The 20,933-nt window shown below is 55.0% G+C and overlaps 1 protein-coding gene across 2 annotated transcripts in view; it reads left to right on the forward strand.

The window, feature by feature from the left end:
* The first annotated feature begins 297 nt into the window (after positions 1 to 297).
* FAIM2 (Fas apoptotic inhibitory molecule 2) overlaps positions 298 to 20,933 on the forward strand; it is a 30,155-nt gene continuing 9,519 nt past the window's right edge. Inside the window, exons 1-11 of one of the 2 annotated variants that reach the window (XM_084751172.1) lie at positions 298 to 543; positions 3,076 to 3,277; positions 6,959 to 7,062; positions 7,465 to 7,529; positions 7,903 to 7,956; positions 14,009 to 14,059; positions 14,380 to 14,419; positions 15,120 to 15,157; positions 15,828 to 15,915; positions 16,147 to 16,242; positions 17,811 to 17,864. In XM_084751172.1, the coding sequence (XP_084607298.1) occupies positions 529 to 543; positions 3,076 to 3,277; positions 6,959 to 7,062; positions 7,465 to 7,529; positions 7,903 to 7,956; positions 14,009 to 14,059; positions 14,380 to 14,419; positions 15,120 to 15,157; positions 15,828 to 15,915; positions 16,147 to 16,242; positions 17,811 to 17,864 (807 nt within the window). In that variant the 5' untranslated portion in view covers positions 298 to 528. Of the gene's footprint in view, positions 544 to 3,075; positions 3,278 to 4,655; positions 4,794 to 6,958; positions 7,063 to 7,464; positions 7,530 to 7,902; positions 7,957 to 14,008; positions 14,060 to 14,379; positions 14,420 to 15,119; positions 15,158 to 15,827; positions 15,916 to 16,146; positions 16,243 to 17,810; positions 17,865 to 20,933 lie in introns of those variants that run through there. The other variant, XM_084751173.1, reaches the window with a different exon arrangement.

Here is a 20,933-nt window from a genome sequence, read left to right on the forward strand (position 1 = left end):
ACTTTCTCACTATGGTGAATGATGAAACACAGGGAGTGCTGGAGATGGAGACAAATCCAGGCCGTCCAAACAGGCAGGGGGAACAAGGCCGCAGCTTGTAGCTGCTTGTGCCGAGATAGGCCCTTATACTAGCTCTGTACCCTGGCGGACTGGCAGACAGCATCAGCTGGTCGGGTGTCAGGGAGCCCTGGTGCCTCCTCCCTCCCCCGCGGACCCATCCACCTGCTGCTCCACAGTGCAAGGCTCCTCGGTCCCCTGGGGGCGGCTGAAGTGTGTGGGAGGAAATAGAGAAGGTGAAAACGCAAGTCTTGCCCTGGCTCTCAGATCCGCAGCATCCTGAGTCCGCAGCAGCATCCTCCCAGGCCCTCCCCCTCCCCCCTGTGAGCGGATGGTACGCTCCGGTAAGCCTGGCCGAGCTGCAGTGGATGTTGCTAGAATCCACACGGAGAAAGGAAGAGACGCAGGCAGACTGCGGAGACCCAAGCGGCCACCCCCGCTTCAGGGACCCCTTCCTCGAGAGAAGACACCATGACCCAGGGAAAGGTAGGGGCCTGTCCCCTGCACCATCATCCTTCACTCTCTGGACCCCTGCCTCCCTGCCATCCTGAGAAAGCTTTCTGGACCACTTTAAGCATCCTCTCCTGGCTCCAGTGCAAAGGTCCTTGTGGTCTTTGCTGATGTCAGAGGACCAAACAGCCCGTTTCAAGGAATGGGCCTAGGACTTTCCCCAACCCCAAGGCTCTCCTGCCTCTTCTGTCTCCCGCCCCTCCTCCTCCTCCTCCTCCTTCTCCTCCTCCTCCTCTTTGATGTGGCATCACAGAACTTTCGCAGGCAGGTACCCTAGGCCCTGTAGGAACCAGACTAGGTGAAGGAAGGAAAGAGGGAAGGAGAGGGAGAGAGGAAGGAAGAGAAAGAGAGAGAGACAGAGAGAGAGAGAGAGAGAGAGAGAGAGAGAGAGAGGCAGGCTGAGACTGTCAGTCCTGCTTGGGGGCCAGGGTGAACCGTGAGGGGCAACGCCTGTGGGCATGCCTTTAGTGGTTGACTCATCCACTTTAGGGTCCTCTTTCACTCCCTCCAGACACCTCCTCCCAACTCCCTTCATTACTAAACTCTGGATATCGGGATGTATGTCCCCTATGGTTGGGAGTTTCTATGGCAACCTTGCAGCAGGATGCTCTGATTTCTGTTCTTGTTTTGGCCAGATATGAGACTGGTGATGGAATAAAAACATATTCTCTCCCTTACCCGCAGCATACACACACACACACACACACACACACACACACACACACACACACACACGCATTATAGGGCTGAATTGCAGGGGAGGGCCTGGCAGAGACGTGGCTAGCGCAGATGGCTTATGTAACAGCAACAGCCTGTGGAATTATACAACCACCAGGGCCTCGGGTGAAAGGGGAGGGTCCTCTAGCCCTCTGTTTAGAGGTGCTAAGGATTGGGCAGGAAAAACAACAGAAGGCTTTCGCTATACCTCATTCTTCCCCTCTGATACCAGCCTCAGAGCTAATGGCATCGTCCTGGCCCAGACCCTCAGCCCTCTGTGTTCAAGCTCCTTAAAGGTCTCAAAATGATGTCACTGGATAATACTACATCCTGCCACTGGTCACTTGGGAATATCTTATGTGATGGACAATGGGGCCCCAGGGTTTCTGGGGCGCTGAGTGGAAGGGTTGGGGCTAAGGCAGCGCCTTTCAGTCAGGGGCCCCAGCTCAGGTCCCATTTCCAGGAGGCAGGAGGCACTGAGCAGAGCACAGGGAATTGGGACCTCCCTTTCCATCCCTACCCCACTCCACCAGTCTGGAGCCAGCTCCTCTCTCTGTTCTGGTGGCAGGTACCGCCAGGCCGCCTTTCTTCAGCTCCCAGACCCCACCCCCCACCCCCAGGTGTTTCTTAGGGGATGAGGTACTACCAGCCTCCTGAGGTCCAGTGGTCTCTGGGCTGTAGAGAGACTGAAGTCAGGGGCCTCCTCAACTGTCCCTCTGCAAGGGCCACCTCTGTTCCTTAGCAGCTTATAAGCCTCCTGCAGGCAGACTGAAGCTGTGCCTTCTGAGGCCAGCACTCTGACCCTTACAGACGTCATTGTCTCACCAAGCTGCCATGTCCACTGTGGGCAGGGGACATATCTGACTTAAGTGGACTGCAGTTCTCAATCTGCCCTGAACACAGTTCCCCGGGGTCTCCGTTCCTTGTCTCACAGGAAGGAAGGGCCAAAGCTAAATGTCTCCTTCAGCACTGCAGCAACAACTGTTGTTTTGTTCTGGCTGGGAAGGCTGTGCTCCCTCTGGCTCACAGGTTCATCGGTTCCCTTCCCACCCACCTCTCCCCATCGCATCCCCACCCCCTGCCCCCCTCCTGTATTTCCAGCCCAACATAAAACAGCCTGTCCCCAGGGACTGAGCCTGAGCCCAGTGGCTCCTGGGACTTTAGCTGTCACTCTTTCTGTCTGTCTCTGGGTTTCCTCATTTTAGAATTGGTTGACTAGCTAGACATGGTGGCATACAGCCTTAATCCCAGCACTTGGGAGGCCGGGGCAGGGGGAATCTCTGAGTTTGAGGCCAGCCTGATCTACAGAGCAAGTTCCAGGACAGCCAGGGCTATATAGGGAGACCTTGTTTCAAAAATAAAAACAAAACAGCAACAAACCAAAAAAACACAAACAACAAAACAAAGATAATGCAAAATAAAATTGGTGGAATACAGTGAGCAAGTTGGGAAAACAGTGAAATGTGAGAACCTTTGGTTCAATACGAGGGTCTCCCGTGGGCCAGGCAGAGGGCAGCTCAAGGCCCAGTCCCTTCCCCCAGGTGGTCTTATGGCCTCCATAGGCACTCTGGTGCCTTTTCTGCTTCCTGTCTATCATATCCTTGGTTGCCCCTCCCCTCCTGAGCTCAGTTCCTTAGGCTCAGAACCTGGGGGTAGGTCTTGCTTGCTTGCCCCACTGCCTACCACAGCTTGGAATAGCACCGAGGCCGACTCCAGAAATCAAGGTGCTGGCGAGGAGGACTTGAAAGTCTCTGCCACTGGTAACTGTCTCCCTCTGCCTCTCCTCTACAGCTCTCTGTGGCTAACAAGGCCCCTGGGACCGGGACTGAGGGGCAGCAGCAGGCAAATGGTGAGAAGAAGGAGGCTCCGGCCGTGCCCTCGGCGCCGCCCTCCTATGAGGAGGCCACCTCAGGAGAAGGGCTGAAGACAGGGACCTTCCCCCAGGGCCCCACGGCTGTTCCTCTCCATCCAAGCTGGGCCTATGTGGATCCCAGTAAGTCTCTCAGCAGCCGGAGGCTGGACGGGTAGAGGGAGCGGTGGGAAACCTATAGGAGGAAGGTGCGCAGACACCACGTGCTTGGCGTAGTTGTGCAGAACAGTTGACACTGCTTCAGGAGGATTGCTCTGAGGGTGGGTCAAGAAGAACGCTAAAAGGGAAGAGAGAGGGATGTCCTGTCAGGGTACTCTCTGCCTGAGAAGAAGGGACTCTCTACAAATCACTGGGCTAGGTTGGAAGGGATGGATAAGGGACCGAAGCCAAATTCTAGTCTAAAAAGACCCTCACAGAGCTCACACCTTTAATCCCAGCACTCGGGAGGCAGAGGCAGGTGGATCTCCGTGAGTTAGAAGCCAGCCTGGTCTACAAAGTGAGTCCAGGACAGACAGCAAGCACTACACAGAGAAACCCTGTCAAAATAAATAAATAAATAAATAAATAAATGCTCTCATAGAAGGAAGAGACGCAGATCAGGGGTTGGCAGAGATCAGCGTGATCAGAACGGGTTGGTGTAAAAGCTATGCAGGTGCCCTTTGGGCTGAGTACAGTGTTTATACAGTGTCTGGTTGAAACGTTGGTGGGATCAGGCCTCTCGAAGACCTAGCTAGGGTTTTCAGAAATTAAGGCCCCTCCCAGCCACTTTCTTCGTCTTCCCACCTTTCTCCAGGTTTTTCAGGGGCAGGCAGGCACAGGTGTGGATAGGTGTGTGGGAACTAGCCTCCTTGGCTGGCCAGACATAAGTCACCAGCACTTCCACCAATAGCGGCAGTTCCAGGATCCCAGCGGTGGCACCTTGGCTGTCTGGCTGAGCAGCCTGCTAGACCTTTGCCACTGTCTGTGAGAATGCACCCTTCAGTCCTCGGCTGCAGGCTGGTGAGACGGCTCATCAGATAGATGCATCTCTCCACAAAAGCCCGATGACCTAAGTTCATCCCCAGGTTCCACAGCAGATGGTGGAAGGAGAAAACTGACTCCTGAAAGTTGACCTCTGACCTCCACACGTGCCTCATAGCATGCGTGCACCCAAATTATAAACACATGCACACATGTGTGCATATACAGTCACACATATACTTGAATATAATAATAACTTTTTTTTTTTTTTTGGTCTTTCGAGACAAGGTTTCTCTATGTAGCCCTGGCTGTTCTGGACTCCCTTTGTAGACCAGGCTGGCCTCAAACTCACAGCAATCTGCCTGCCTCTGCCTCCTGAGTGCTGAGATTAAAGGTGTGCGCCACCATTCCTGGCTACTTTTTTTTTTTCAAACCTTTTAGGGTTTCTTTGCTGCTCCTCTACTGCCCCTCCCCCACTGTGACCCTCTCACTGCCTGCAAAGTTCTAGAAGGGATCTGAGGACAATACCCCAGCCCCACCCCCACAACAGAGCCTCTGTTCACAGAGCCCTGATCATAGGATCCAGTGGCCACCATGGTCCGGGTCTCTTCCAAAAACACCCCTCAGTCCAGAGCCCAGCTGCCTTACTCCAATGTGACATACTGGAAGGTCCATGAAGGTGCGGTGGGGTGTTCTTCACCCTCTAGTTTCTCCTGCCCTGGTTGCTGGGATGGAAACTTTATTTAAGGACTACCCTCTAAGCAGCTATGGTGGAAGGCAACAGGTGACAAGCATTTACTAGTGTGGCCTGGGAAGTGTCAAGCCTGAGCGCGTTCCTGAGGATGCGGAGTCCTGTCTGTGGTTCGGCTTCCCTGAGCTGACTGTTAATGCACGTCTACCTCAGTGACTCAGAAGCGGCCACAGAGAGCTGGGTAGCTCCTTACTGTACCTGTTGGGCTCTCTAGACGTCTGAAGTCTTTCTTTCCAGCTCCACTGTCAAATACCCCACTTTGGCTCATCCCTGCCACCCCACATCTGTCTTCCTGGTCACTTCTCACTCTCCCTGCTCTGGCTCCAGGAATGAGCTATTTCCCATCCTCGCCCTCCATGATAGTTGGGACTCTGAGGACCACGCTCTGCCATATAAATGTCCCTTCCTTTTGTGTCCCCGTTCCCATGCCTCGACACTCCTGCGCCTATGACCAAGAATCAGCAAGGGACAGCTGGTGGTAACGGTCTAGCAGGCTGCTCAGCCAGTCAGCCAAAGTGCCACCGCTGGGATCCTGGAACTGTCACTATTGGTGACTATATTGGTGGCTTATGTCTGGCCGGCCAGTCAGGGAGGATTTCCTAGATCCATGCAGAGCTCTGAAGGGCGTCTTGAGTTAGCATATGAGGAGGCAGACAATGCGCGACCCTCAGGAAGCACTGGGTGGGCAGGGTCCAGGGGCAAGCAGGCAGGCAACTGAACAAATGTAGTCAGGCTGAGGAGGGAGGAGGGAGGACAGACAGTTCAGGGGGAGGGGCAGATGGAAGACTGCTCACCCTGCCGTTGTTAAAGGAACTCAAACTTGCCTGGCATGGTGGCATACGCCTATAACCATCACTCAGAAGATGGAAACAGGAGAGTGAGAAGTTCAGCCATATTGTGAGTTCAAGACCAGCCTGGTCTGCCTGAGATCGTATCTCAGAAAACAAAACAAAAAAGAACTTGAACTTGAGCGGCGAGCAGGAGAAGGGGCCGTTGGAGCGCTCCCACAGGGCAGGGCTGCGGTCATCTTCCAGAGACCAACACAGAGGCTGGAGGAGAGGGAAAGATCAGCCAGACCTGATGCGGGTGGTAGAGGGGACCAAAGCAGATACATTCAGGGCTTGAGAACAGCCCTAAAGAGAGCACAAGGCCAAAGACAGTGTATTCTCTCCCAGGCACAGAACACACAGACTTTCTGCTTTACCTAATTTGGTCCCTGCAAAGTGGGCCCGTTGGTTGCCTAAACCAGAAGAGACTCAAAAGGCTCAGGGTCACACAGCTTGTCCCATGGGCTGGTAGATCCACCTGGTGGTCTGCTTGACTCTGTGGTCTTGACTCCTGCAAAAGCCAGAGCTTTGGGACCAGGCCTAGACCCCCCACCCCCCACCCACCCCCCACTGTGCTCTTGCCCTTTCTCGACCTCCTTTTTTTTTTTTTTAATTTTTTATTTCATGAACATTGGTGTGAGGGTGTCAGATCCCTTGGAATTTGAATTACAGACAGTTGTGAGCTGTCATGTGGGTGCTGGGAATTGAACCCAGGTCTCTTGGAAGAACAGACAGTGCTCCCAACCACTGAGCCATCTCTCCAGCCCTTCGACCTCCTTTTCCACCAGCCCCCACTGATTTGCAATGGAGCACCAGCAGGGCCCGCTCCCCCACCCCCGTGCCCCCAGCCTTTGATCCTGACCCACGGGAGCCTTGGAGCAGCCAGCGTCAGGATCTTTGGTCCTAGGGCACACTGACTGGCTGGGCGAGCAGGCTGTTCCTTGCTGATTTACAGGAGCTGGAGTGTCCAGGGATGGATGGAGATGAAGACACAGGAGGGAAGGGACATTTGTATGACAGAACTTGGTCTCTAGAGCCCCAACCATTGGAGAGGGAGAGGATGGGAGATAGCTCATTCCTGGGGTCAGAACAGAGCAAGTGACCAGGAAGACAGATGTGGGGGGAGGGCGGGGGGACCTAAGGGGGCGTCTGACAGCCGAGGCTGGAGAAGGACCTCAGAACCTAGAGAGCCAGACTGACAGGAAGGCCAGCTGGCAGGGAGCTCTCACAGCCTCTCCTCACCCTTCCCCCACCCCCCACCCCCAGGCAGCAGCACCAGCTACGAAGGTGGTTTCCCCACAGGGAACCATGAATTGTTCACCACCTTCAGTTGGGAGGACCAAAAAGTTCGCCGGCTCTTCATCAGAAAGGTGACCACTTCTCCCTCACTCTGGGCTGCAGAGAGGGAAAGGGGAGGGGGCAGGCCCCCCCCCCCCCCCCCGTGCGGGAATCCCTGGAAGGACCCTGGCCCAGCCTCTGCCTGCACCTTTCTCCTGCCGCCCCAGCTCATGGTTCCTGCTGGCATGTGCTTCCGAGGTCTCACCCCGGGGGGGGGGGGGGCAGGGGGGCTGTTCCATGTCCTCTGGGTTCTATAAGCTGCTCCACTTGAGGGTCTGGCAACTTTACTATGCCCCCACTTGTCTGAAGTCTGCCCGGCGACCCCCAGTAAAGGAGGGTGAGAGTGTCCAGTGGGGAGGTCCCTGGGAGCTGGGTTCTCTCAGAGACAGGCTGGGGCTCAGGGCTCCCCAAACTGACCACCCCGCCTCCCTCAGGTCTACACCATCCTGTTGGTTCAGCTGCTGGTGACCTTGGCTGTGGTGGCTCTCTTTACATTCTGGTGAGTCAGTGTGGACTGAGGCCTTCTGGGAAGGCCGTGGCTAGGCTTGGGGCAGGGGACTCACTCCATCAAACCTCTCTTGGAATGCCCACGTTGAGAGGCGAGGGGCCATGGTTACCCTCAGACTGCGGGTGTTGGGTGGATACCATGTGAGACGTTTTCAAACAGTGTGGTGCGGGCCCTCCAGGCCACAGGTGCCTGTGAGGCATTGTTTGCCACCGCTCTGCAGTCACCCATCCAGGCTCCCTAGGTCCCAGCCTGGCCTTCTAGTGCCTACTCTCGCCTCCTTTCTCTGAGTCCATGTCGGGCAGGGACAGACATTGGACAGAAACAGACCTGGGGTAACCGCCAACTCTCCTGTCTTTTCCTTCAGTGATGTCGTTAAGGACTATGTCCAGGCCAACCCAGGCTGGTACTGGGCATCTTAGTGAGTATACCCCCACCCCAGGCCCTTTCCTACAGTGCTGTGCTTGAAAGATCCAAGCCACGATATCCCCACAGGGGGTGGGGTGGGGGGACCTCCGAGACCCCTCCCATAGCCGGGGCAACTTTTCCATTGCTCAGCTCTGACAGGACAACTGGAGGCTGGGGGGCGTGCACGGAGAACAAGAGGCAGTCCCTACGCGAGTTGCCGAGGGTGGGGCTAGGGCCCTGCATGGAGGGAGCTGGTACCTTGCCCCTGTGAGGGAAGGGGCTGGGACACCTTGACCTTCTCTAATGATAATGTTGCTACTCCTATGAGCATTGTTATTAATGCTTGTGAAATTATTAATCATAAGAGCCACCACGTAAAGAGCACCTAATTAAGGGCTGGGCATTGTTTTGTGCGCTGATGTGCGGTATTGCGTTTGATCCTCGAATCTACTGGGTATCGTTTCCTCAGAGAACCTTAGCGCTCAGGGAGGTTGGGTAATGTGTCCAGGATCACACAGCTAGTTGGCGGCGGAGCTGGGTTCAAGTTAAGACTTGTGTTCCTAATCCTCCTGGCTGGCAGTCCCTCCCGCCCTCCAGCCACTTGGCTTCTCCTAGCTCTTGTACTCTTTAGGGAGCATAGCAAGCGGGTTGCAAGAGGAGGCTTGAGGTGGTAGGTGACTCGGACCCTCCTCCCTGGTAGCTAAGGAATGATCGCTGAGGTTTCTGGGCCAGAACCAGCCCGGACTCAGAAAACTGCTCTCTCCATGGTCCCCCGTTGGCATCTGATGTGAGCCAGCCCTGTACCGGGGCTCCTGGGCAGGAGGCCTCTGCCTGTAGGGGAGGGTGGAGGGTGGTGTGGTGTGGTGTATGCAAAGGAGCTTGCAAGGGAGACTAGGGCTAGGAGCTGTGAGAGGGGAGTGGTTAAAACAGAAGGCTTGGGAGTGAAAACACTGAGGTACATTCCCTCCATTAGGGGCTAGACTGGGGGAGCTCTCTGAGCTGGTGACAGGAGGCCCTGCTGTCCGAGAGAGCAGGGTCAAGACACAGCCTGATAGAGGAGCCTGCGCACTCACTGGCCCAGCCTGTGCTTCAATAGGGATCAATGTGGGAGCTCTCGGCACAAAGGCCCCCTGAGCCACCAGAGCCTTAGACCAGAGAGAGACCAGAATGGTCTTAAAGTTGGGCTTAGAGTGGGCGCAAGTGGGCCACAGGCAACAGTGAGGAAACTCTCCCCGGGGTTCCAGGAGTGAGGGCACCCACTCACAGAGTCTTTCCTAGGGCACAGGACAGATGGACAGATGGACTCCCCCGGGGGTGTGGGGGGAGGGCTGAGTTCTGGGGAGTTGGGAGGCACCTTGTGTACAGCTAATGAGTCCCCAGGGATGGCCACCTCGGCCAGCCCACACAGCGGGTTGGCATGGCTCCTAGCACGTCAGCACTGTCTGGCAGGCTTAGCGCCCCCACCCCCACCCCAACCCCGAGACCTTTGGAAATGGCGTCCTGGGCCCCTCTTCTATGACACAGTCTGTGGGGTTCCACGTCCTGAGTTCGTAGTGGCAGGAACAGTTCAGAAAGATGAGCAGAGTCCACAGCGCTATGCTGAAGAGGTAGGGATGAGGAGGGAGGGAGCACCTGGCCTCCGAATGCTGAAGGCGAGAGGAAAGCAGTGATGAGTCAGGGTTAGGGTTAGGCGGAGGGAGGTGGGAAGCGGGGTGGACTGTGCTCTCCTGGGATGCCACAACGGTCCACTACCTATGGTCACCTCTTCCTGCAGACGGCATACGTGAGGGTCTGCCCTGCCCTCCACACACACCCCTTCAGTCCGTGGTGGTGGGGCCCTCCACCTCTGCGTCTCACCTCCTCTCCTCCAGTGTATCAAATGCTCCCCAAGGGCTCCCTTGTTGGAACAGCACTGAGAACAGAATAAAACAGCCCTTTTTTTAATGCATAAGGCACCATGCCAAGAACATATAGTTCTAATAATCCTGCCGTGTCGGCGCCGTTGGGAATCTCCATTTCACACATGAGGCAACTGAGGCAGAGGGAAGCTGCTTTATGTGCATCAGAGCCAAGGTTGAAAGTCAGAACTGCCTGACAGCCACCCACTTCCCCCCCCCCCCACCGCCCGTGGTCTGCTGGCCATGGCCCCGGGTGCTAGGGCGACTCAGCTGGGCAAGGCCAATGGGCTTGTCCCTGGTCTTCAGTCCCCATCCTGACACTAAGCAGACTGTCCCAGGCCCTGGGGCTGAGGGTTTGACAAGAAGCCAACTGTTCTAGCTCACGTACAACCCTTCTCTTTCCGCCCAAACAGCCCTGGCTTTCCCAAGGCCCCTGTGGTCTGTCTCCGCTGGGTTCTCTCCTGTCTGATTGCTCCCACTGAGCACGGTGTCTGTGGCAGAGCAGAGGGAGCAGGAGATGGTGTGTGAGGCGAGGGCAGGGGGGGAGGGGCACCCGGGAAGCTGTCAGGCAGGCAGCTTCTAAGGACAGTGGTAAGCGGCTCCCATTCCTGCCCGAGCCTGTGCTAAGTGCTTCACCTGCAAGCTCCCACCAGACCTCGCAGGGTTGGGGACCAGTCTTCCTGTTCTGCAGAGCAAGGGACTGGCAGTCAAATCCTTGTCCGTGGCCACAGACTTGTGGCATGCCTGGGACAGGACTTCTGGTACCAGGCTCTAAAACTACCACTGTCTTTGTAATCCTGAGGCTCTCTGCCCTTCTAGGTAAGGAAAGAAAGACAGATAGAGGGGAGAGAGAGAGAGATCCGGATCCTTGAATCTAATTTCTTTCTTCATGTTTCTTCTTTGAGCATGACTACTAAATCATAACCAACCCCCCCCCCCGAATGACCAACACCCACCAGTCCTACCTCTTGAGGCCCTAGTATTTATGCACCCTCTGAAAAGTTCCCAGAATTCCAAATATCACACAATCGCAGAAACTATCTGCAGCTGGCAAAACATGCTTCTGCTAGAACACAAGGCAAATCATAGGCAGCAGCTGCCTCGGACAGTCTGAAGCAGCCCCCATCCCCACACCTGGGATTAAAACAAAAGCACAGCCTTATATTATTTCTGTGCTCTTCTGAGGAGGTTATTTGTTTTGAGACAGGGTATCTCTCTGTAGCCCTGACTGTCCTGGACTTGCTTTGTAGACCAGGTCGGTCTTGAACTCACAGAAGTCCACCTGCCTCTGCCTCCCCAAGTGCCAGGATTAAAGGCGTGCGCCACCACTCCCGGTTTACTTCTGTGTTTCTTAAGGAAGCTAAAATTCTAGAATTCTCAGTATTTGTTGCCAAGTCTTCCTGGGAGCCCGGTGGTCTGATCGGCCTGAAGTGTGGAGAGTGCAAGGCTGGGCTGCAGGAAAGCTATAGTCCCAGCCAGAGGGAAAAAGAAAGAGGCGACCCAACTTCAAAGGGAGGTGGAGGGGATGAGGGAAGAGTGAGGTCAGAGTAGGAGGCTGAGCAGATCCAGGTGATTAATTGGGTGTAACAGGGCGAGAGCCAAGAGTGATGCTGAGGCCTCTGGCTGCGCGGCTGCACAGCGTCCTCCTGCAGTTGGGGTGCAGGAGCAGAGAGCACAGTAGAACTCAGCCCCACCACAGTGAATCCGATCCAAGCAGCTGTTCGCTGTGCAGCCAAATGGATGTTCCAACCCAGTGCAAGGAAAAAAAAAAAAAGAAGATCTAAAGTACGGGTTCATCCTGAGGGTGGGCGAGCCTGCCTAGGGGAGAGTGGGACAGGAGAAGAGTCTGCCTCGAAGAAACCAGGCCAGGAGGAGGGAACCCCAAAGTGTGTCACCGAGGAACCAGGGAAACAATAGGGGTGATCAGACATTGAGAAGTCAGGTAACGTAAGGGCCAACGAGTGACAACTGGACTTAACAAGGTCACCCTGATGTGACCAAGCCAGCTGTCATTACGTGGGGCTGAGGCCAGGTTGTTGGGCGGGTCGGAGAGATGGAGAAGAGACGCTGTGAGCAGAGACTTTCTAAGTAGAGCTTCTGAGAGAGGGCGCACAGGGTTGCTGGAGCTAGGACCAGGGAAGATGCTGGATGAAGGTGGGGTGAAGCCAAGGAGGTTGACACGGAAGACGAGGCTTTTGAGGGCCTGGGGACCTCAGTTTGAAGGCATTGGCCTGGGAGTGCCACATGACATTTGCAGGTGATGATGGGCCAGGAGCCACAGGAGCCGCACCTCAGATCTTTCTGGAACGCAGCAGAGAGTGAGGCAGCCTGGGAGATTTGGGGGAAAGAAGGCTCTTTGGGCTTGCTGTTATGGAGGGCGGGTAAGAGGCTGAGGAGACAGGGAAGGGGCTGCTGAGGGTGAAGCTCATGCCTCGGTAGGCCAACTGTCTCCGTTGCTCAAACCCCGTCTTCCATTGCTGTGTCTTTGCCCCTTGCTTTCCAGAAAGCTCTTAGCTGTCAACCACCCGCTAGCCACTTCCCACTGGACGTGGCTACCTGATCCAAAAATTTGTTCCACTTCCTGCTCTGCTGGGTGCGGGCAGGCCGCGCTGAGCCCTCAGCGTGGGAGGGCAGAACTTTACATAGTCAAGCAAACAAGATGGCTGCTATATAGTCAAGCAAACAAGATGGCTTGCAGGTAGTGATGAGGGAGGCAGTGCGTGGCAGTGGTTGGAAGGCAGCAACCAGAAACTGGAGCACCTAGGTTCAGTCCCTCAGCAACAGGGTAGCTGCATGACCTTGGATAAGTTGCCCAAGAACACAGTCCATGAAGAAGCGAGGGTAGTGTCAGTGTTTATCAACCCAGTTCCCCTGGTCTAGCTAGATGGTTCCAGGCCAGTGGGAGTTACAGGAGTTACGTAGTGAGATCTTGCCTCAAAAGCTATAAATAAAAAATAAAAATCTACACCAGGCGTGGTGGTGCATGCCTTTAACCCCGGCACTCGGAAGGCAGAGGTAGTTGGATCTCTCTGAGTTCGAGGCCAGCCTGGTCAACAAAGAGAGTTCCAGGACAGCCAGAGCTCCACAGAGAAACCCTGTCTCAGTAAATAAATAAATAAATAAATAAATAAATAAATAAATAAATATCAACACCCTACCCAGCACACAAAATATATTCTATAGTAACTTTAAATTTGCTTTTTATTTGTCTATTATTTCTGAGGCAGGGCCTCACATGAAGTAGGCTAGCTTTAGACTCTATAAGTAGATCAGGATGACCCTGAATTTCTGATCCTCTCACCTGAGCCTCCAGGGGCTGGGATTACATCACCACACTACAATGCCTGTTGTTGTTGTTGTGTATGTATGTTGTGTATGTATGTTGTGCATGTGTATGTATGGGTGTGCACATGTGTGCAAATGGATCCGTGTGGGTGTGCATGTGCATATGGAGGCCGGAAGCCAATTTTGGGAGTCGTCCTCAGGAAAGCCATCTACCTCCTTTGAACAGTCTCATTGGCCTGCAGCCCCCCAGTGAGGTTAGGTGGGCCGCCCATCAAGCTGAGCCCCAAAATCCTCTTGTCTTTGCCTCTCCAAGAGCAGCCCCATGCCCGGCGTCTTCACCTGGGGGCCGGGGCATGAATCTCCTGCTTGCTGGCCGCGCGCTTCTCCCTCTGCGTTACCTCCCCAGCCCTGTGTGAGACTGAGCGGCCTACCGGGCTCTCAGAGAATGTGCTTTTTATCTGAGGTCTCTTAGCCGAGTGAGGTGATGCGAGTCCGCAGTCCCAGCCCACAGGAAGCTAAATTCGGAGGCTCAGTGAGCGTTCGAGGCTAGCCTGGGCTACATAGTGAGTCCCTGCTTCCAAAAGACAAACACAACAGCAAAGGTCTCTGAGGCCACCTGGTGAGAAATGAGGCTGTAAGCTCCCAGGATTCGATATTGATAGAAGTGGGCCTGTCCCACCCAACTACGACCTTCTCTTTTTGGAACTGGACCACCATCCTACCCACTGCCCAGTCCTAGGATGACCACACCCTCCCCTCTGCTCTTGCCATCCTGCCCGGTGCAGTCTGGGTAGGGATGGCAGAGTAGGACGAACTGGGACTAGGTAGACAGCCTCAGGAGAGACCCTCTGGTTTGCTCACCTGTCTCCTGCTCACACACAGTGCCGTGTTCTTTGCCACTTACCTGACCCTGGCTTGCTGTTCTGGACCCAGGTAGGATCATGACTTGGGGCTGGGTGGGGGCTCTGCCTTCCACCGGGGTGGGGGTGGGGGGCATGTGGGGCAGGGGTGGGGCTGGGGGGGCGGGGCACAGCCCTGAGAGAATCTCATCCTGTTCTGGATTGGAGCCAGATGGGTCAGTCCCTTTGTGCCTCTGAGGTGGATGGGCTGATGGGGGCATAAGAGGGGTTTGAAGGCAGGAGGAGCCTCTGCAGAGTGTGGAGTGTGCTCAGGAGCCTCTGCAGAGTGTAGACTGTGCTCAGGAGCCTCTGTAGAGTGTGGAGTGTGCTCTGACTCTCATACTTGCCTTGCAGGAGGCACTTCCCTTGGAACCTGATTCTACTGACCATCTTTGTAAGTGGGGATGGTGGAAGGCTCGAGGCAGCCTGGGTTTTGAAAGCCAGACAGTCTAGACCGGGGACATCCAATGTGAGATTCCCAGTGGAACAGAGGTGTTAAACCTCCCTTCTACGAGACCACCCTGTCCCCCCCTTTTTCTTTTTTTAAGATTTATTTATCATGTATATAATACTCTGCCTGCATGTACACCTGCAGGCCAGAAGAGGGCATCAGATCACATTATAGATGGCTATGAGCCACCGTGTGGTGGCTGGGAATTGAACTCAGAACCTCTGGAAGAGCAGTCAGTGCTCTTAACCTCTGAGCCATCACTCCAGCCCCCCAGCCTCCCTTTCTAAAAGGGATGAAGCCTACTCCCCACACCCTCCATCCCTCCAATCCCCCCACCCCCCAACCCCCGTGTACCCAGGCCTGTGACCTTGGGAGATTGTGTAGGAGTCCCAGCCAGAACTGGAAAATGAAGAGTGAGGGTTCTCGCTGGAAGAAAAGGCTGCCTACGAGATAAAGGAGCCTGCCTCCTCCCAGCCCGAGGAGCCTGCAAGCTGGCCGAGGAAACACTGGTTAGCTGGGCCTCAGTAAAGCAGGCCCAGCACAAGGATTGCGTGCGTGGGGTGGAGGCCCAGGCTAGAACCTGAGGGCCCCTGGGACCCCCTAGCCCGCATGCAGCAGCTTGCTCACCGTGTTCTCCTTTCAGACGCTGTCTATGGCCTATCTCACTGGGATGTTGTCCAGGTAAATGGGACAGGAGTGGCCTAGGTAGGCATGCAGCCAGGGGTTGGCCACACTTGAGGGGAGCTGCCTGCAAGCTCCCATCTTTCCAGAGAGCCCTTGGGTCGGGCAGGGACTTAAGCAGACAGGCCACTTTAGCCTAGAAGTCGCCTCCTTAGGCTCTACTAGGCCGGTGGCTCTGAGACCCGAGTAACACGGTGGGGTCGGGTTAGGCCTGGTGGCAAATAAGATGATGCCACCCACGCTGTGGCTTTAAAACCGAGGCCTCCTAAGCTGGGCATGGTGGCGCATGCCTCTAATCCTAGCACTCGGGAGGCAGAGGCAGGTGGATCTCTGTGAGTTCAAGGCCAACCTGGTCTACAAAGTGAGTCCAGGACAGCCAAAGCTACACTGTCTCGAAAAACAAAACAAAACAAAACAAAACAAACAAAAAAAACCAAGGCCTCCTGATGGTGTAAACTGCCCTCAGACTTCCACTCGTCTGTTCAAGACCCTTCCCCCCAGTAGTGAGTGTCCATGACAGAGACGCCTGGAAAGCCTACAAGTGGGAGGTCTAGGAGACAGGACGGGTTGGGACCACAGGTCATGAGGTCAGCTTCTGGCAGAAAACGGTGGTCCTCAGAGGAGGGGTGGGGGGAGAGGGGCATCCTACTGACCCCATGCCTGTCCTCAGCTACTACAACACCACGTCTGTGCTGCTCTGCCTCGGCATCACCGCCCTCGTCTGCCTCTCAGTCACCATCTTCAGTTTCCAGACCAAGGTCAGCCCCAGAGCCCATGGGCAGGGGAGGGCGCGTGTGGGTCAGGAATCTGAGGAGAGGCAGAGGCCTGAGTTGGGTCTGATGGGAGAGGGCAGGAGGGGCGGGGCGGGGGTACCAGCTGGAAGAGGAACACCCTGAGTTATGGGGGTGAGCGCAGGATTCGTGGGTCTCAGCCTCTGGCCAGCACGCTGCTGAGGCCCAGTGCTGACGACGGTCCCCTGTCCCCTGCAGTTTGACTTCACCTCCTGCCAGGGCGTGTTGTTCGTGTTGCTCATGACCCTCTTCTTCAGCGGACTCCTCCTCGCCGTCCTCCTGCCCTTCCAATACGTGAGTGTCCAGCCTGCCAGTCCATGAGAAGAGGGGGGGCGGCCCAGTGCTCAGGGTGCCTTGCTCTCCTTATCCCTTCAGGGCCGAAGCCCGACAGTCTGCCATCCTATCCAGCCCCCCCCACCCCCCACCCCCGCACCTGCCCCAGGTGCGCTGGCAGCATACCGCAAGCAAACAAGGAGGCTTTTCTTGGCAGGCCTGGGCACCTGCCCAGCTCCATGAGCCGTATCTGGCTTTATTTTCCCTATCTTCCCTGCAGGTGGAGAGAAAGGTGAGGGGGGCTGTAGCTGAGAAAGAGACACTGGGGCTCTGGGGGCGCAGCAGGCTCGGTGGGCCTCCGAGGGGAGCAGCCAAGCCCAGAGGCAGAATCTGGCTAGCCAGGCAGGAGGGAAACTAGGCAGTGGGGCAGGAATACACTCCCCACCCCATGACACAGACACCCACCCACTGGAGGGCTCTTCCCGGGTCTCCTAATGGCATCTGGTCTGCCCGCAAGAGTGCCTACTGTGTAGGAGATGAAGCCACCAATGCTGGGGACAGGCTGGGGACACGACAGGTGGTTTGAATCCTGACAACGGAGGAAAGAAAACGTTGGGTCTACTGGGGGCTCAATGGCGGTCTCTCCAGCCACATCTGTGCCTGGTCTCCCGTTGCCTCCTGTCTGCCAGGCTGGGATGGCATCCCTCACCCCCTCTAACCCACTTCCATCCTGCCCAACCCCAGCCTCCAGGCAGTTGGCACCCAATCTAGGATGTCAAGATTGATTCTGGCATTTCCTTGGCTTTTCCCAGTATCCTGTTGACGAAGGGAAGGGCCGGAGCCGGCCTGGTGGCCTCTATGTATCTAGGATAGGGATGGGGGAGTTACAGGAAGGAGCCCCAGAACTTCAAAGAACCCTTTATTGACCCATGCCGAGCTGATGGGATGCCTTTGTTTCCAGGAACCTTCTAGAACGTTTTCTGGAAGGGCTCCACAAAGGGCAGCACTAACATGGCACCTTACAGTTGTGGAGTTTGCATGCACCGTCGGTGGGGGGCAGGGGTGAGCACAATCTGGGAAGAGGCTCTGGTCTGGCCTCCAGAGACAGGCCCATCATGCCCAGCTGGCAGAGACTCTAGGCGCCTCCACCTCCATGCCCACCCTGACTAGGTTTTTCCACCTGAGCCTTGCTCGCAAGGCAGAGACAGGAAGACCTCTGTGGAGGGACAGACAGACGTCCAGTTAGAACAAGGATGAATGGGGACAGCAGGGGGAGCCTAGAGCCAGAACCAGGCCGAGAAGATGACTGGTTAAAAGGATGTGTCACCCTGGGCCAGCCCGAGCCTGGGGCTCTGCTTTGAAGGAAGAAATGTTAGGTCTGTGGGAGCCTCCCCCACAGGCCTCTTCCTGACATCCTTCCAGTGCGAGCACCCAGATAATCCCATGCCTCTCTCAGTCCTGGGGCTTCTCACAGAGGAGTTGCCCCACTTTCTCCGTCCTCTGGACCGAGCCTTCCCCCCAAACCTCTGGCACTTCTGCCAGCTGCTCCTTCTTACATGCTAACCCCATCATCCTTCCTCTGCCCACAGGTCCCCTGGCTCCACGCCGTCTATGCTGTGCTAGGAGCGGGCGTGTTTACCTTGGTAAGTCTGGCCCAGCTCCTGGGGCCACCTTCCCAGCTTTGTGACTCTCTCTTCAGACCCTCCCACCCTGTGTCTTCCTCATGGAACCTTTCTGCAGCATCTGAGGGTGGGGCTGGCACAGAGCCACACTCAGGGAATTCTGTCTTGTGTCTAAGGCGTGCTCTCCGAGCGGGGCACAGGAACATGAGAGCAGCAGGGTAGAAGCTGGTGACCAGAGAGGGTTAGGTGCCCAGGACTAAGATGAAGGGCCTGTCCCTCCTTCAGGCAGAGCCCCGGGGATATCCTGCTGTGTGGCAAGTTAGCAACTCCTAGAGCATTCTGGGAAGAGTTGCGTACCAGGTGAAAGGCTCATTAAAGGGAACTTGTTCTTTACTGTTGTCACCAAATTCAGTTTACAGTAAGAACTAATTTATTTATGTTTTTTGGTTTGGTTTGGTTTGGGTTTTTTGTTGTTGTTGTTGTTTGTTTGTTTTTTGTTTTTTTGTTTTTTCGATACAGGGTTTCTCTGTGCAGCCCTGGCTGTCCTGAACTCATTTTATAGACCAGGCTTGTCTCAAACTCACAGCGATCCACCTGCCTCTGCCTCCCGAGTGCTGGGATTAAAGGCATGAGCCACGACGTCCGACTATTTACGTATTTCTTTACTTATTTGCCCTTTAAAAACAAATTGGCTCAGAAAAAAAAAAATGGCCTTAAGCTTGCGATCCTCCCACCTCAGTGCCCTGAGCACTGGTATTGCAGGCATGCACCACACCTGGGGCTTAGCTAATATTTGTTGAACCCTCACTTTCCCCCAGATGGCTTCTCTTCTGTTCTTAATTCTCACACCACACCTAACAGATAGGTTCCGCTCTTCTGAGCTCACCATGAAGAGGAAGCTCAGAGACGCCAGATAACACACTGAGGTCATCCTGGCTTCCTAGGACCCGGTAGGACCAACCTGGGAACTTGGACATCTGGCTCCAGAGGCCAAGCAGGAAGTGCCTAGAAGCAGATGCCCAGGCAACATGGCTGAAGCCAGGCAGGCACCCACACCAAGGCAGCCCAACATATCTTTGAGTCACGTGGGCCCCCAAGCACCCAAGTAGGTGCCTCAGGATCACCCATGAGACAAGCGTGTGCCTGTGACATCATGGGAGGCCATCCAAAGAGACATCTATCACCAGTAAAACAATGGCCGGCCCTCCTCTCAGCTACACTAAGTGGCCAGAGTCCCAGCTTTGTCACACATTCCAGAGACTCATAGATGACAAGAATATCCAATACATCCCAGAGAGATAGCTGGGCGTGGTGGCACACGACTTTAATCCCAGCACTTGGGAGGCAGAGGCAGGTGGATCAATGTGAGTTCGAGGCCAGCCTGGTCTACAAAGTGAGTCCAGGACAGCCAAGGCTACACAGAGAAACCCTACCTTGAAAAACTAAAAAAAAAAAAAGAAAAAAAAAAAGAATTGTCTGTTCCACCCACCCTTCATAGGTGGCACACACCCGTAATGCCAGCATTTGGGGAGTGGAGGCAGGAGGATTAGAAGTTTAAAGCCATCCAAGCCGGGCGTGGTGGCGCACGCCTTTAATCCCAGCACTCGGGAGGCAGAGGCAGGTGGATCACTGTGAGTTTGAGGCCAGCCTGTTCTACAAAGCGAGTCCAGGACAGCCAAGGCTACACAGAGAAACTCTGTCTTGAAAAACCAAAAAAAAAAAAAGAAGTTTAAAGCCATCCTTGGCTTCTTAGAGAGTCTGGGGCTAGCCTTGACCACATGAAACCCTGTCTCAAAGCACCACAAAGTCTTCTGCATTAGCAGCCTGGGGTTCAGGAGTTGTCAGTCTTACTACAGTAAAAGCCAGGTGTGCTGTGCCTATTTAGTGCCGTTCCCAGTCCCTGAGGTCCCTAAGCTACAAGAGCTACTGGCTGAGACTTGGGCAGAGGACGGGCTGGGCCCTCCAGGGGCTCTTTTTCTCTTGTATCGAGGGGATTACAACAGGTCAGAACTGTGACCTTAGACGGGATCTAGGCAGGAACAGAGGTGCGCTAGGTTTATGTACTCAGCCTTTTCATGGGTCTTTATTGAGCATCTGCTATGTGTGAAGTGCTACCTGCCCAGAGGCGTCAGCCAGGAGGAGGGGCACAGTGCTTGGCACTGTGTGAGTTTTGAGAAATGAACTGAGGACATCTAGTCTCAGAACATGAGATCCAAAAGAGTGAGGCACACCAAGCCACCTCTTACAGGTGTGAGGTCCAAGTTCTAGGTAGACCAGGCCACGGTTCACAACCTCTGGTCGTGAGCCCTTTGGGTGTGGAATGACATCCTGAATATCAGATATTTACTGTCATTCATAACAGTAGCAAAATTATGGTTTTGAAGAAGCAACAAAAATATTTTTGTGGTTGAGGGGTCACATAAGAAACTGTATTAAAGGGTTGCAGCGTGACGAAGAGCCGCTGTTGTAAGGTTTCCTGACAAGTCATAAGGATGGGTCAAGACTAGGGTGCCAGCTCACTTCAGCCTATCTGCCATGTTCCCAGTGTCAGGTCAGTGGAGATCCCACTTCTTGGGAACCCCTAAATCCTAAATAAAGTGAGATGGCTGGTTACCCTGGATACCCACTTCTCCTGGCTCCTGGACCAGTGTTCCTCCCTTCTAGGTCATATTTTCTCAAGTAAAGAGCAATGCCAGAGAGTGGGTAGGGGCCGGGGCGGGAGGAAGGTGAGAGAGAAAAGTCAGGGCCACAAACCCGGGCAGAGTCATCAGGAGGCCCTCAAGAGCAGCCATGGCTAGGGACAGGAGTGGAGTCAAGCCAGAGCAGGAGAGGCCGGTGGAGTTGGAAGACAGTGCAGTGCGTGCCCGTGGAGGCCCAGGGCATGTACTTTCCTTCCTGAGGGTTCAGGTTGCTGCAAGCTGTGCGAGGAGGCTACGCATGCAGGCAGGGCTGGGCGGGTGGTAAGCCTTTAAATCTGTTCAATAATCCCTCGTGTTATTAGAATAACAAAAATAATCCCGGCCATCCGTTCCACCCACGGCGTTCTGTAGAACACTTTCACGCCTACTGCTCCATTGCTGTCTCTCCACA

This window comes from Acomys minous (genome assembly GCF_964271855.1).
Source record: "Acomys minous genome assembly, chromosome: 12".
NCBI classification, from domain to species: domain Eukaryota; kingdom Metazoa; phylum Chordata; class Mammalia; order Rodentia; family Muridae; genus Acomys; species Acomys minous.